Source organism: Chlamydotis macqueenii, chromosome 28 (genome assembly GCF_036417535.1).
Source record: "Chlamydotis macqueenii isolate bChlMac1 chromosome 28, bChlMac1.mat, whole genome shotgun sequence".
NCBI lineage: Eukaryota > Metazoa > Chordata > Aves > Otidiformes > Otididae > Chlamydotis > Chlamydotis macqueenii.
Genome location: NC_141583.1, coordinates 2645690 through 2660495, shown reverse-complemented (window position 1 = coordinate 2660495; position 14806 = coordinate 2645690). Strand labels below are relative to the sequence as shown.

The following is a 14806-nucleotide window of genomic DNA, read 5'->3' as shown; positions in this document are numbered from 1 at the left end:
GAATATCACCTTCCCTTCCTGTTATGGCTTGCCCTGAGCTTTGCCACAGTCATTTTTCAGTTTGTCGTGCATTAAAAGGAGCGCTTGGGTTGTGGTTTTGGGGGAAGATACGGAGGTTTTAGCTGCGAAACCCCACCCAGCCCTGACACAACCGTGTACCCCGAAGCCACGGCGCTGTGGCCCGCACCAGCTGTTTATTCACTGCTCTGCTTTCTTCCCCTTCCTTTTTCCCCTCCACAGGGCCAGAACAGCAAGGAGCAAACCAGCCTGAGCATTTATTTCCAACGGTGTTTATTTTAAAAATAAAGTTGTATCATTCTCTGCAGGCCCTACTGGGCTGCAGGGTAGGGGGAGACAGATCTGCGCTTTCCATGGGCGATGTTCCACCCGTGCGGGATTTCCCTGTGCATCTGCCTTCCCGGAGGCAGAGGCTGGCGTGGGACCTGTTTGCACAAGCATCTCCAGATGGATCAGACTCTCCGGAGCCGCCCAAGGCTGGCCTTGAGCGTCTGCAGCCGCGAGAAGGCAGAACAGAGCACGCGTGGTGCTGGTGCAGCAAAGGAGTCCCGGGAAAACAGTTATGGGGAGCTCATCGCACTGTTCATCCGGAGTTGGGGGGTCCTGCCCCTCTCCTGGGGGAGATTTCTCATGGGGAAGCAGAGAGTCCCCCCAGAGCGACATCAGCTTTGGAGACGAGGAGAGAAAAGGCTGAGTTGGAACAGAGGGAAACAGGGAGGGCGGCCGGATGCGGCGCGGGAAGGGAGCGCGCTGGGAGCGCTCACATCTTGGGGAAGCTGGCGAGATTGGCGACACCGCAGGCATTGTTCATGTTGCGTGCTAGAAGGACGTAGCCCTTGTTGCCCCACTCCTCGCCCCAGCTGTGGGGAGAAAAGGCAGAGCCCGAGGCATCGGCGGAGCTGCCGGCAAACCCCGACTCAGGGAAAAGCAGACCTGCCATCCCGCCGTACCTGTTCTTGATGATCCAGTGCTTGGTGCCCTTCTGCGTGCCGTAGCCCACCGCCAGCACCGCGTGGTTGATGTTTTCGGCGTTGCAGCTCTCATCGTAGTACACGCCTGGGGGACAGAATGGACAGTTATGCTCAGGATAAACCTCCCGGTTGTGCCTCAGTTTCCCCGAGCTGCCCCACGGCCAGTAGGCACCAGAGGAGGTTCCCCCCCCACAGCCACTCACCGCGGCTGTAGAACTGGAAGGAGGGCAGGCTGGCGTCGATGCCCACGGAGACGGGTCCGACCCTGGCCACGGCCCTCTTCAAAGCCTTCTCGTTCCCTTCAGGGATCTCCCGGTAGCCGCGGCACTTGGCCGCCTTGCCGGTGGGGCTGTACATGCAGCTCTCATCCTGCGTGGGACCAGCAAGATCAAGGTGAGATGGGAGCGAGAGGGCGGTCGGAGAGGGAGTAGATGGAGACCTTACCCCCTCCCCAGCCCCGGACCTGGCCGACGTAGGGGTAGGCGTCCTCCGAGTCGATGCCGCGGTTCTGCCGGACGTACTCAAAAGCGTTGGTCATGTAGCCGCCTCCGCAGCCGTCATTGTTGGACACGCAATCCACCAGGTTTTGGGGGCTGAGGGAGAGCAGCTTCCCCGTCTTCCGCTTCAGCTGCCCCTCCAGCGCGCCCACTGAGCTGAAAGCCCAGCACGAGCCGCACTGGCCCTGTGGGGACACAATGGGTGATGCCAGGGTGCCACCCCGCTCCAGGCACCTCCCACCCCGTGAGCACCCTCTTTACCTGGTTCTTGACGGGCGTCACGTAGCCTTTCCTCCTCCAGTCCATGGCCGCCGGGGCCCTCTCGGTCCAGTCGGGGACATAGAGGGTCTCATTGCGGCGTGGCCTTTCACGGGGCACCTTCAAGCCCGTCATCGTACTCACCACCTCCTCGCTGGTCTGGGGAAGGAACCCAGGGTGGATAGGTGCAGCCCTGAGGAGTGGTGGGCACCCAAGGGTGCTCAGTTCCCCCTCTTAACCGCCCCGTTACCGTCTCCCTCCCAGTAACATTCACCATGTCGCCCAGGTGGTTCATGGCCAGCTCGAAGGTGTGGGCGCCCAGTGCATGCTCCAGGTTGTGGGCGTTGATGTACTTGAGGTTTTTCTCCCAGATCAGCCTCCGCGTCAGCTCGTCCACCTGCACCACGGGTCGAGAGGGCGCTGGGGACACCCCGAGGACACTCGCCCCGTGGGGACATCATCAGGGGGGTCCCCAGCTCGCCCCGGGGCCGGTGCCCTCCCACAGGGCTCGGCCGTACCTTGCCGTTGTACTGCTTGCGATAGGTTTTCTTCCATAGGTCCCACTGAGCGTCCAGCTCCTGGTCAGGGTGCAGCTGGGCCACGGCCGTGGGGACCAGCAGGGCCAGCAGTGTAGGCCACCACATCCTGAGGAAGGGGACAGGGGCTGAGCCTGGGACGGCCGGACGGGGGACAGGACCCCGTGCCCACAGTGGTGCTGGGCTACAGGGGCCAGGACCCCACGTCCTCCCCATTTCCAAGCCATGGGGGACCGTGTGCCCACCTCAGTACTGAGCCACGAGGGACTGGGACCCTGCCCCCACCCCATTTCCAGACCACAGGAACCAGCACCCCCTGCCCACCCGGTTCTGGGCCAGGATCCCACCCTGTTTTGGGGCCAGGAGCCCCCATTTGAGGCCAGGACCCTGCCACGGGCAATGCTGGCCAGGCGCAGGCGTCGCGAGCCGGGACAGCTGGTTCCCATTACGGCCCTGCTGGCGCCTTTCCCACAGCCCCAGGCTGCGGGGAAGTGGAGTTTTGGGGGCGCACGGAGCAGGGGGTGCAGGCAGAGGGGGTCCCGCGTATCCTGCCCCCCTCCCTTGCTTTACCCACGCGCTCCTGGTATCCACGTTCTCCAGGAATGGGGATGCCAGCCCAAGCCTGCATCCACAGCTCCGTGCCTCAGTTTCCCCTTTCACATCCCCAATGCTGAGGGTCCCAGCGCTGCCACACAGGACCCTATTCTCTCCCCCCCCGCTCCCACTGGGTCCGTTTCCCTGGGGCAAAAGCCACCCGACTGCCACAGCAAGGCCTGGTTGGGTCTCCTGTCCACCCACGGGACCCCCTCCCACCCCACTCACCCCAGCATCGTGCTGTCAGCGGGAGGAGGGTGCAGCCTGGGCCGGGAGGGGATGCGGGTGCCGCGTCCGCAGCTTTTTTATGCTGCTGGCTGGAGGAAGTTAAGAGGCAGCTGGAAAATGTTGGCAGTCGCCCGGGTTCAAGGGAAGGAGGAGACGGAGAGGGGGGGACGCAGCAGCAGCTCCCCCCCGCCTTCACGTGATGCTGCGGGGCAGAGCTGAGTCAGCCCCAAATGAGGGGCCAGGGGCTCTGGATCCCACCCTGGGGCCACCCTTGTGCCCCAGCACCCCACCCTGGGGACATCCTCCTTGTCCCAGAGCCCTGCCCAAGGTCACCCTCACCCTCCTGCCCCGTAGCCGAGGGGCTGCTTGGTCCTGGGAGACCCTCAAGGAGACCCCAGGGAGGGCCGGGTGCCCACCGCTTCGGGAGAGGCAGGATGAGCCCCTCCCCAGCAACCCAGGGTAACTGAGCGACCTCTGGGGCAGAGGGACAGGGCCTCACCTCCATCCCTGAATGTCCCCGACCCAGGATTGCTTCCCCTGCCCCCCCGCGCCCAGTTTTTGGGGCAGGGGCACGGCCCGGGCAGCAACGCCACGGGAAGCGGGGCCGGACGGTGCTTTCTGTGGTGACTGGCACAGCATCATGTGGCTCCCGCCGGGACGAGTCAGAAAACCTTGTTCACCGCCCAGAAGGTCCCGGTGTGAGCCGGTGGCATTAGTCCCCCGTCCCAGGCACACTACGCTGGGGCCATCATCATCATCACCACCGCCCAGGCATGGGTGGAGGGACAGCCCAGGGCGTGAGGGGCAGAGCTAAGGGGTGCAGGCTGCAGCCACCTCTGAACTCCACCCACATCAGGGGTCCCCAGGGAGAGGGATCCGGCCCCCCACGCCCGAGCTCACCCTCCCTGGTGCTGAGAGGGGGGAGGCTGAGTCAGCCCGGGACTCACTGCCCCGAGCACGGGGCGCTGACTCGGCCGCGCATGACGGGGCAAACGAGGGCGCAGGGACCAAACCACAGGGAGGCGAGGGTTTTCGGGGGCCCGAGATGGATCAGAGAGAGGCAGGGGGGACCTGGGGGTCACGGGGCTGTATCCCCTCTCCAGCAGCAGGGCTGGGGAAGAACACAACGATCTCCAAAGAGATCACGAGGGGCTGCTAACACACTCCAGCCCACGACTGCAAATAATTAAGAAGGGAAAGAAGGGAGGGAGGAGGTCTGGGGGAAAAGGCAGCACGCAGGGGTCTGTCCCATCGCCGCGAGGCCAAGGAAGGGGGATGTGGGGCACCACAGTACAGGGGGAGGCAAAAATGAGACAGAACTTTGAAAAAAGGAAAATATCTTATTGTAAAATCTGCTACATATAATCATCTGCAACTCCTGCAACAAAAGGGAGCCCTGGGCCCAAAACAAGCCCCTCCTGGAGGAGGAGGTTTGGCTCCTGCCCACCCCAAGCGACCATACGGTAAAATTACCCCCCCACACACTGAAAAATAACACAGTCATCAAAACGGGACGGGAGAGGAAGGAGCCTCTGTCCCACGGCACCGCGCACCAGTCCCTCCAACAGCCCGGGGACGCAGAGACCGCGGGCCCCACGCACTGGTGTGCTCGGTCGGGGGGCGGTGGGGGGTGGTTTTGAAGCACCACGAGCAAGTCCAGCTCCCACCCAAGCTCCACAGCTGAAGGCCGTTGCTCCAGCTGTAGCTTCACAAAGGCCGAGTTCCCCTTCAACACACCGAGCTCGATTTCCGGAGAATTTCCCTCCTCCTTTGGCAGTTGAGCGCTGCTCCATCCTCCGTCCACGCGGCTCTGAGGAGGGCGCAGCTCAGCCCTGCTCCTTCACGTGTCCCCTTCGCCCCGCAGTCGGGTGCCGCCAGCAGAGTATGAATCCCTGGGATGGTTAACACCTTGCTACTTCACAAAAAGTATCTTCTAAGCCCCAAAAAACTCCACGGCCTGGCAACAAGGACGGTGCAGGACGCGAGGGGTTGCCGCAGACATCGTGGTTATTGCTGGTTCCGTTTTCCCTGGGTAAAAGGACAGGGGTGGATCACAAGACATTTCCAAAATCCCTAATGGGAGGTTCCCACCTTTCCGTAGGTAAATTTGGAAGTGGCATTTAAAGTGAGAAAAAACTTCAAATCTCCATTTTCCAACAAAACAGGAGCAGAAAGCTTTCGTTTTTTTTTTTTTCCCCTCCGCTACCAAGAGGAATCTCTCTGGGTCTCTGCAAGCACGGAACTGCAACAGTCGGTAACAGTAACGGACGTTATCTGCAAAGGACATCCCCAAAATGTGCTCTTTGAGGAGCCTCCCTCATCATGGCAGCACCAAGGCCCGTCAGTCCGAACACCACATCCCTCCTCGCCCCGTGCCAGCAGAGAGGGCGTTTGCAGCCAGCCTGGGGTCTCGGGGAGGGGGCAGAACTGCCCAGATTTCATCCAGAACACCACCAGGCTTCCAGGAAAGCTTCATCTTCTTCCCCTGTTGCAGTTGTGCCAAGTTTCCTTCCAAGTCAAACTCTGCAACGAACAAATTTTCCTGTTGAAATTGAAGCAAGGCTTGCCATCAGAGTGGGGAATCACACTGTTCTTCCAGTCCCTACACACCCTGAGGAGAGGAGAGCAAGATTTGCCACAAGTTTTTTCCACTGAAGAAGCCAGAAGATTCAAAGTCAAGGTTTAAAATTAAAAAAAAACAAACAAACAAAACAACAAACTATATATAAAAAAAATAATTGTTCCCTATATTCCTCTGATCTCCTCCATTTTGCGATTTGGCAACAGGATCATCATATGGCATGAATCTTTCTTTAAGGAGATGGTGAGTGTAAGCAAATACCGCCATTCAGAGCACGCAGTGAAAACGCAGAGCTCCCCAGCAAGGCCCCGAACAAATCCAGGGCCGATCCGTGCGGGGAAGCAGCCACCCAGCTCCAAAACGAAGGCGAGGAACTCAATCTAGATGTGGTAAAATGGCATGGGCAGTGCAGAGTATTCTGTTCCCCCCGCCCCCCAGAAGCTGACAAAAAGCCCGCTGGAACATCAATTCACGGCAGCGCAGAAACCCTCAGCTGCAGAACTGATGCACCGAGAACAAAGCTACATAGATCGCATTTTTATGGCTCGTAACGATCCCGATCCCGTCATTCACGCGAACGACCGGGCCTCCAGGGATTGTCGTAAGTCACACAGAGGCCCGTACTCATCGCACCGTTCACTGGAGAGAGACGGCATCCACACAAAAACCCACGTGCCTGCCAACACGGGAATCTACACGGAACAGCCCGGACTGGAGACAGGAACGACCCTCCAAAGCCGGCCAAGCTTCCTCCAAAGAGAAAGCCGGCTTATGACAAGAATTCTTAGGCAGGCACCCTCCAGAATCGTGTTATACAGGGTTAACGCTTGGAAGAGTTTCTTCCAATATTTAAAAAATTACAATACTTCGTGTTTTATAGAAAAAGAGTCACGGTATAGAAGATTGAAATAAAAACAGTAAAAGCCACCTTGTGAGTTTGGAGGGGCTTGTCTGTAATCCAGACAGGAACCCCTCTGACCAACCCAACGTGCAGAACGAAAACCACTCGCGGGCGGCTCCGCAAACACGGGGCCTTCGGTCAATGAGCGCAGCTGCTCCCGCAGCGCTCGAGTCCTGAAGCCTCCGAGCGAACAGTCCCCCACTGCCAGCATCGCACAGAGGCGGCACCCAAAACCACATCCTCCTCCTCCTCGGCCACCCATCCTCCAGGCTGTTGGGGAGAGTTTCATCTCCAGAAGGTAGGAAGTGTTTAGAAAGTTCAGCAGTCTTTGAAAAAAAGACTTAGGTGTTCTCCTTTACACGTGGATATTATATATAGCTATAGTTTGCTTCCCCTAGGGCTTGTTTTATTCTGAAAAAGAAGGGAATATATTCAACTCCGGGAACTCTTCGTTGTTGTAGTTGGGTCCCTGGTCTCCCAGCATGGTCAGCATGTCCTGTGAGGGCACAAGGAGAGAGTTATCGTCTGGATCAGAGCATCACATCGGTAATTCGGACACGGAGCAGGCATTGTGTACCAACACAGTCCCTTCCCTCCCAAGGGCACACGGGGTTTGTGCCCAAGGCTGCAAGAGAGCAGCAAATTTAAGTCACGAGCGCTGCACCGACTCCTTTGAAAGCCGGGGGCAGCAGCTCGCAAGAGGAATGCAAACTCTGAAGAGTTGTATTTGCTTTCTGGGACTGGGGGGCAGGGCTGGCTTTTTGGTTTTTAATTAGAGCCGGAAGGGTGAGTTCAACCAGCGGAGCTGGCAGGAGTTTCACACTGAGCCTGCAATGGACCAAGTCACAAAGCCGGTCCAGCTGAGGCCTCTCTTCCTTCTCCAGTCTCAGCTCCATCAGGTTACTCCCAAGTTGGAGACCTCACCAGAAATTATAAGCCTAGAGGGACACGCTCTTGGCGCCTCAGCCGGCCGCCCACGTTTGGGAAGCAAAGACCATTTGCTCCCACGAGATGGGCACACACCAGTCCTTGCTCGGGAGGTTAAAAAAAAGCACCGTCTTACTGAGAAGACCTCAGGCTGGCTTGGCTGCGGCTGCTGCGCGTGTTGCTCCCCCGCCGGGCCGTGGTGCTGTCCTTGCCACTGCGGCCACATGCCCACACCTTCAGCCGCCCGTGTCTGGAATGGGGCGGGGGTCTGCGCTGCCTCGGTGGCTGTTCAACAGAGGACAAGGCAGAAAATGATTCCTGGGGCAGGGCTGTGGTTTCTGTGATCCTTTACTGGGACTGGGAACGGTGTAACTCATTTTGTGGTGCCTGCTGGTATCAGGGCAAGATCTCCCCTCCAGGAAAAGCCACTAAACTGTCACACACATTAAGGCCCCCATCTATGGGGGAGAACGAGAACAAATACAGGGGAGTCCCAGAGGGGTTTGCCTCCTCCCAGTCAGTCTTAAAATGGTTCCAAACTCATCTGCTCTGGAGCCTCGTGCCTGGATGACAGTTAAAAGTGATAAAGGCAGTGTCAGCCAAAGCAGGGACTTAGCTGTGCTCTCTAATTTCATGTCCCAAACACACACAAGAAAACAATGGAGATGGTATCACACCAAGGCTGTATCTGACTGATGCTTCTGGCTTTCCTCCGAGGGGATTTTGTCGCCACCCCAGCTTCCCCAGCACCCCAAGCCACACTCACTGAAGCCCGAGCCACGGCTGGCAAGGTTCGGGTAAGCAGCCCCGGTAGGAGAAGCCGTAGAGCCAGGCGCTGTCATGGAGCTGAAGGAGGATGGGGTGCCTTGGAAAGTCCCCATGCTGAAGGAAGGGGGTCGGGTCTTCACCGTCTGGGATGCCACTTGCTGGAAGAGGGAAAAAAAACAGGAGAGGAAGAGGAGAGATGGAGTTATTCTGAACCTCATCATCTTAACGAGGGTGAGAAGTTGCTGGACTAGCCCCAAAGGAGAAAGCTCTTGGGCACACAGCATTGCTCCACCACTCAGCTGGAGCAGGTTGATTCACGACGGTGAGAAGAGTCTGTAGTGCAGCGGGGACTCGGGGCCTGCACCGAGGGTTCAGGCTTTGCTACCTGGGGTGTGAACGTTGGCCGTGTCCCTGAAGCCCAGTTGCTTCCGCTGACCTGAGCTGGGTTGGAGTGGCGCGAGATCTGTGCTAAGATCCGGCCCGCGGACGAGGGCTGCTGCTGGATAATGTTCACGGGAGGTACCATGCTGCTGCTCCTGGAAGACAGGAGAGGGAGTCTCAGGACACCAGGTATCGCGCACAGGACAAAGAGGCACAAACGCCATCCATGCAAGTTACTGGTGGGGGGAAACGAGCCCAGTAACTTTGCTCACGTGCCAGTGTCCACCGTGCTGCCCTGCTGTAGACAAAACTGGCAGGAGCTGGGTTTGTGGGCAAGGCTACTGGCACGCAGCTCAGTTCTTGGGCTTCAGTGTAAGCACGTGCAAGAGGCACAGCTATCCCGCAGACGAGCTTCAGCAAGAACAGAGCAGAAGGAGATCGGGGAATCAAGGCAGGGGAGGTGAACATGAGGGTGAGGACTGGCACAGCACAGGAGGAGCTGTGCTGGCTCTGTGCTCAGCCTCAGAGCAACCTGAGCAGGAGCAAAGAAGCACCAGGCAGGAGGGAAGGGGTGCGGGAGCCCTTCTCTCCCCTACTCCTGAAAGCAACTCATCCACGGACAGGCTCCCCTTGTATTTTCAGTGCACACTATAGAGGAACACATTTACGGACAATCACTGCCACGCAGAGAGGGGCTGGGAACACTCAGCTGATGCAGAAGGACACGCAAACAGAACAAGAACTGCAGAACAAGAGAAAATTAACAGGAGGCCATTGAAAGCACAGCACAGGAAGCCTCACCTGAAGTTCTCACCAGATCGCGACGGGGTGAAAGTGTTTCCCTGGGTAAAGAGGGGCTGGTTGGCAGGCACTGTGCTGGCAGGAATGGCTTTGTTCTGGTCTGTGGAGAGAGGCTGATTCACTTTCAGGCTGAGGAAGTCTCAGCAGCAGGAACAGGGACAGAGAACTAGTTGTAAGAGACATGCCCATGTGATGGAAGGCTGTTTTGAGCCAAAGCAAACACGACTGTCCCTTATCCAGACACGGACTCCAGATGGGTTTGTAAAAGCCTGGTAAATTTGATTTCCTCTCCATTTTCTAATAAACTTGCATAAAGGTCCTCTGGGGTTAGAGCACCCACTACATTCAGTGCTCAGCCTAAGAACACGGAGAACTGCTCTCTAGGGACAAGCAGGAAGGGTCAGACTACGGCAGGGAGTAAGAGCAGAGCAAGAGACACCTTATCACCCACTCCCTCCCCACATCTCCAGCAAAACGTTGGCGACAGGGCAATTCACCGCCACAACAGCACATCAGCACGGACAGGAATTATCCTCACAGCCCAGCACTCCCTACCTGTATTGATACTGCTGTAGATTTCGCCAAACCTCGGGTCCCGCTCCTGATTAAAAAGGCTCTCCGCCTTCTCCAAGGGCTTGCCGTGCTCTGGGCCAGCAGCGGTCACAGGCTGAACAGGAACCTGGGAGCAGGTGTAAGCATGAGCTGTCAGCACCTCAAAGCAAAAGAAGTCAGCGGTCTCACAGCCGGCACAGAGAACAGCTGAGGGCTCTGCAGGCAAAGACCTTGCACGCAAGGGGCCAGGCCGCCCTCTCGATTCCTGCGTATTTTCTCGGGATAGCGCGGCCATTTAAGGCTGGCAGCATCAACGCGGGCACAGCGGAGAGGATGCCGCAGGGGCGGATCAGAATCAAGGAAGCAGATCCAGCAAAAACCAAGGCAGAACGCCTTCCTCTCCAGACTCTCAGCAGCCTCCAGTCAACCTTGTGTGGCCACCTCTAAAGGCCCAGCAAAAGGGAATGTAAATAATGCAGGAGAACAAACGCACGGAGTAACCAAAACCCGCTTGGTTTACCTGTGAGTGGTCGTAACCAGACAGGCTCTCTCTTCCTGGGACTTCCAGCTCCGTCTGTTGTGGCGGCTGCTGCTGCCTAAAATAGAAAGAGTCTGTAACAAGAGAATATCGGCTGCTAAAAATGATTGCCAAGGGAACAGATACTCTGTGGTTACACCAATGACTCATTAGCCCAGAGAAGGTCACTGCTGCAGAGAGGAAAGTTTGGGTAGGAAGGCTATTTGACAGGAGGGCAGAACCAGCGAGAGAGGCATGGTAAAAGGAGCTGAGCACCTCCTGACCTTGAGGGCAGCTGTGCCATGCCCATCTCCAGGGGAAGGCTGACACTCTGCCCCAGCTGGGGCCTCTGCATTGAGTTTGACAGGGCAGGCCGAGACTCCTGGCTCGAGTTCCTTTGAAGCAAAGAAAGAAAAGAAATATATTTTAAAAAACACCAAGTGAAAGCAAACTGTCGGCTATTGTGTGTAGGAGAGTGCGCCTGTCTCGGACAAGATTGGAAGCTTTGCTTTTGCAAAACCTGTTCGAGTGAAGGATCCTTCCACTCAGTTTTGGTGGTCTCTGAAAAGCTGGAGTGTCAGCTAATATAACGCCAACAGCTGTGAGCCAAAGGGCTCTGCCCTCTCCCGCTCAGTCACCGAGCAGGGGAGCAATTAATAACCTACACCAGGAGCTCGGCCAGATCTGCATCATCCTCGGAGCACAAGTGAAGGCTGCAGGAGCCTAACAACCCCTGAGGTTTTCCGCTCAGCCCTACGGCAGACACTCCAGAGCCGGAGCCTGTGGAGACCACCAGCAGTTTTAGGTTTTAAGCCCAAGATGTTGGTGCTTTTCTGTTAACTGTCAGAAGTCAGTTAATGTTTAACTCCCACAAGAAAGGAATAAAAATCCAGTGTTTTCTCAGCAGTTCTTTGCAAGCTGCTGTGTCAGTAGTACCTGATCTCAAAGATGAAACACCACAGATAAACTCAGCAAAGATGCACACAGATAAAACGCACCTCCAAACACAGTCAGACAGATTGCTGCTTCTCTGCTCTGAATTTATGCAGTGCTTTTAGAAGGCATAGTATGGACGTGAGAATGGATGTGTGTGGAATGAATGAGTTCAAAGAGATACCTCTCACACCAGGACAGGAATTAAGGCCTGGATCAGATCTGCATCGGATTTCAGCCCTGCACTCAGACCACAGCTCTTGAAAGCCAGAGGGATTTGTCACTGCTCAACTCTTAATGCTTCCTCATCAGAAAGCATCGGCTCGTCAGCCGCACGAAGGGAAGAAGCACTACCTGCACTCTAGGACTTTGCCTCCTTGCAAAAAAAAAAAAAAAAAAAAAAAATCCTGGCTTTTCACTTGCCCACAGCCCTCCTGTTTGCCTGGCTGGAGAGACCCCATTTGCCGCACCCACCAAGCCTGCGGTTATGAAACACATGCAGGCACTTCCCCCCCTGCCCCCCTCTTTATTTCAGTTGCTGCTCTTCTGTAACTCACTTCTGGAAAGAGAGAGCAGCTATGATCACTCCTAAAGGAGATGCACAAACCCACTAGAATAGTCTAGAGAGGAAGAGTCGCAATGAGAGCGGTCTGCCCACCGGAGCTCGTTTCTGAATCCAAGGACAAACTACAGCAGTGGAGAAAAATAAGTGTTTACTTTCTACCATCAGCTGCAGACAGTCCTGCTCACATGAAGAGCCACTCTCTGGGGACCAGCTGCCTCCCTGGACTGTCACAGGAGTCCAAGAGCTACATTGAAAGGCAGACTTCACTAATATTAGCTCTGAATGCAAACACACAGACCGGAGACTCGCTCCAGTAACCAAAGTTAAAAAAGGCACCACTGGAGCTGAACCTTGGCAGCTTGCTAAGCCACACAACTGAGGCAGCCAAAGGAATTAAACTTCTCGCACTTTATAGTCCTCTAGTGCCTGCCATGGCCCAGGAAAAGAGCGCTCACAGGAGTTAGTATTTCTCCAGGGCCTATACAAATTGTTGGGAAGCTTGGTGAGGGGGAGAGGCCGAAGCTCCCGCAGTTCCCTGCTGCTGGTTATTCTGGGACAAGATCCCATCAGGTTCGTGTGCTGTCACTGGTGGTTGGCAAGTCATTTCCATGTACATACTTGACATTGGTGTTGGTACAGATGATGTACTCAATTTCATCCGAGTAGGGGTTCTGGAAGGTAAAGGAGCTGGTTCTCATCCAGAGCCATTCCCGGTTTTTGGATCGGAATCGGAACATGACTGACAGAACCTGGCCTTTTAACTTCACCACCTAAAAAAATGTAATGCCATCAGTAGTACCTGATAAAAGAACGTGTCGAAGAGCAACCTGCTTCTGAGCACAAGGCACCCCCCACTAAAACCTCGTGATGGCCCTCTGCCTCAAAGCCTACGAGACCGTATCTCAGTCTTCCCCAACTAAATGGCACCACCACTCTTCCCTTACGCTATCTCGATTCCTGAATGATGTGGGAGGGGAACCTGATATCCCCTTTTTGGCTTCCGCTTTTCTTATCTCTTTGCACTGGTGAGATGTATGAAAAAGCCTCCGGCAAATGAAGCACATGCTGTCGCTTCTGATTCCAGCTATTTGGACAAATGGATATGAGCAGCTACTTTCTGGAGTCATGAAAGCACAGGGGCAGTCTTACCTGCCCTGCCACAAGTCCAACGCCCTCAGAAATAAGAGTAACGACAACAGGGCAAGCAAACCACATCCATTTCAGATTCTGCAGCACTGGGCTGGGCCCTAGAGATGAACCAGTGTTTCAGCCACAGAAGCATGGCATTCAGGAAGGCACTTTGTAGCCATGTCTCTGGCCCTAAAAGCAGACTGGACTAGCAGCCAGAGGATGAATTAAAGAGTTAGACATCAGATGCTTCTGTTTTGTTTTGCACATTTACAGTTATGTAACTGTATCTGTAACTGTTTACCATTGGGCAAAGGAGAAATATCTGAGGTTTATTTTGCTCTTGGTTTTTCCAGTTAATTTCATTGCTTTGCAAGCACCAAGACAGATTCCAATCTGAATACTACACTGCATGCAAAGTGGTAGCTAAAGCGTTTCACCTGCTGAAAGCTGTCCCGCAAGAGCTGTTGGTCTTCTGGGTGACAGAAATCCACAATGTCTTTCCCCAGAAGTTCCTAATTTTAAAGGAATCGGGAGAGAGATCAAGTCAGTTCATCTGGCGGGCAGCTGCCCTCTTTCAGGTCTGCTTCATTAATTCCACTTTGGACAGGTAGTTACTGCCCCCCCCCACCAAATCACTGTTACACAAACCAAGTACGGGAACCGGCCCGCTGTATTTTAAAGAGAAGCGCAACAGTGGCTGACTTAGCGTTTGATCTCTAACTCAAATGGAGGCAAAACAGATCTTAATTGACATTAGACATAATCCAGAGTCTTCCAATGATCAAAGTACATGAAAAAGCAACTCGTGGAAAAGAAACACATGCCTGGTTTAGGCCCTGGGCATCGTTTTATCAGATCTGTTAGACAAGCAGAGCCACAATGTATGAGAGAGGGAGTCTGAACAGCGGATCCTTCTAAGAAAGCTCCTACCATTTCCTCACCTGCGGCTGGTAGCCAACCGTAGCCACACAGCGGTGATCTATGAAGGTGAAAATGCCTTCGGTGTTGTGTCGGGAGATGAACTCTGTCGGCTGACAAACATTGTTCATGTCTGTACAGTTGGGTGAGCTAGTGACCTGCAAGGTAAGACAGGTACAGCGTTATCGAACCCCGCGAGAGCTGCTTTCTCCTGACCAGCCAACCCTGCAGTCAGGTTTGTGGCCATCAGGGAACATTTTCAAACAGAAGAGTTTAACTCTGTGGACTTGTAGGACAAGGCAATGCTGAACCATCGAAATGTGCTACCCACCTGGAGCCTGCCAATAGCCACAAGGCAAAACTTGCTGCCCTGGCCAGCGTCTGGGTCATCATCAGGCAGTGAAACACCTGAGAGGAGTGCCAAAAAATGCCACCAAGGTTAATACAAGGAGAAACTGATAACTTCAGAGGAAAAAGACGTGCAGTTCTGACTTCAATACATTTCTCCACCTTGATTTGTAATTAAATATCATTTCCCAGGGAGGAATTTGGTAAAATAAGTTGTCTCCTCCTCCCTTTTTTCACCAGAAGCATTAAAGATCTCTGTAACTTTCAGCACAAGCTAGCATATGAGACTGTAATATCATTTTCATCCTCTACAGTATCTCTACTGTCCAGAGACACAGATCTCTGATCCAGCATCTGCCAAAATTACTTCAATCCTAAAAT

At 55.0% G+C, this 14806-nt stretch overlaps 2 protein-coding genes across 14 annotated transcripts in view; both read right to left on the bottom strand.

Annotated features, from left to right (window-relative positions):
- Positions 1-274: 274 nt before the first annotated feature.
- On the bottom strand, positions 275-3231 carry CTSK (cathepsin K). The gene is made up of 8 exons (XM_086768255.1): positions 3103-3231; positions 2263-2389; positions 2019-2141; positions 1748-1903; positions 1453-1671; positions 1193-1358; positions 969-1074; positions 275-878 (listed from the first exon to the last, which is right to left on the bottom strand). Exons 1-8 carry the CDS (start codon positions 3108-3110, stop codon positions 779-781), a joined length of 1005 nt encoding a protein of 334 aa, XP_086624381.1. The 5' UTR covers positions 3111-3231; the 3' UTR covers positions 275-778.
- A 1191-nt stretch (positions 3232-4422) lies between these two features.
- ARNT (aryl hydrocarbon receptor nuclear translocator) overlaps positions 4423-14806 on the bottom strand; it is a 28116-nt gene continuing 17732 nt past the window's right edge. For 8 of the 13 annotated variants that reach the window (XM_086768590.1, XM_086768596.1, XM_086768595.1 and 5 more), the window contains 12 exons: positions 14409-14485; positions 14101-14235; positions 13597-13671; positions 12647-12798; positions 10815-10925; positions 10534-10609; positions 10017-10140; positions 9462-9561; positions 8665-8815; positions 8278-8437; positions 7648-7796; positions 4423-7080 (listed from right to left, as the gene is read on the bottom strand). In XM_086768590.1, coding sequence (XP_086624716.1) covers positions 6991-7080; positions 7648-7796; positions 8278-8437; positions 8665-8815; positions 9462-9561; positions 10017-10140; positions 10534-10609; positions 10815-10925; positions 12647-12798; positions 13597-13671; positions 14101-14235; positions 14409-14485 — 1400 coding nt within the window. In that variant the 3' untranslated portion in view covers positions 4423-6990. The remainder of the gene's footprint in view (positions 7081-7647; positions 7797-8277; positions 8438-8664; positions 8816-9461; positions 9562-10016; positions 10141-10533; positions 10610-10814; positions 10926-12646; positions 12799-13596; positions 13672-14100; positions 14236-14408; positions 14486-14806) is intronic. The other 5 variants (XM_086768600.1, XM_086768602.1, XM_086768603.1 and 2 more) reach the window with 3 other exon arrangements.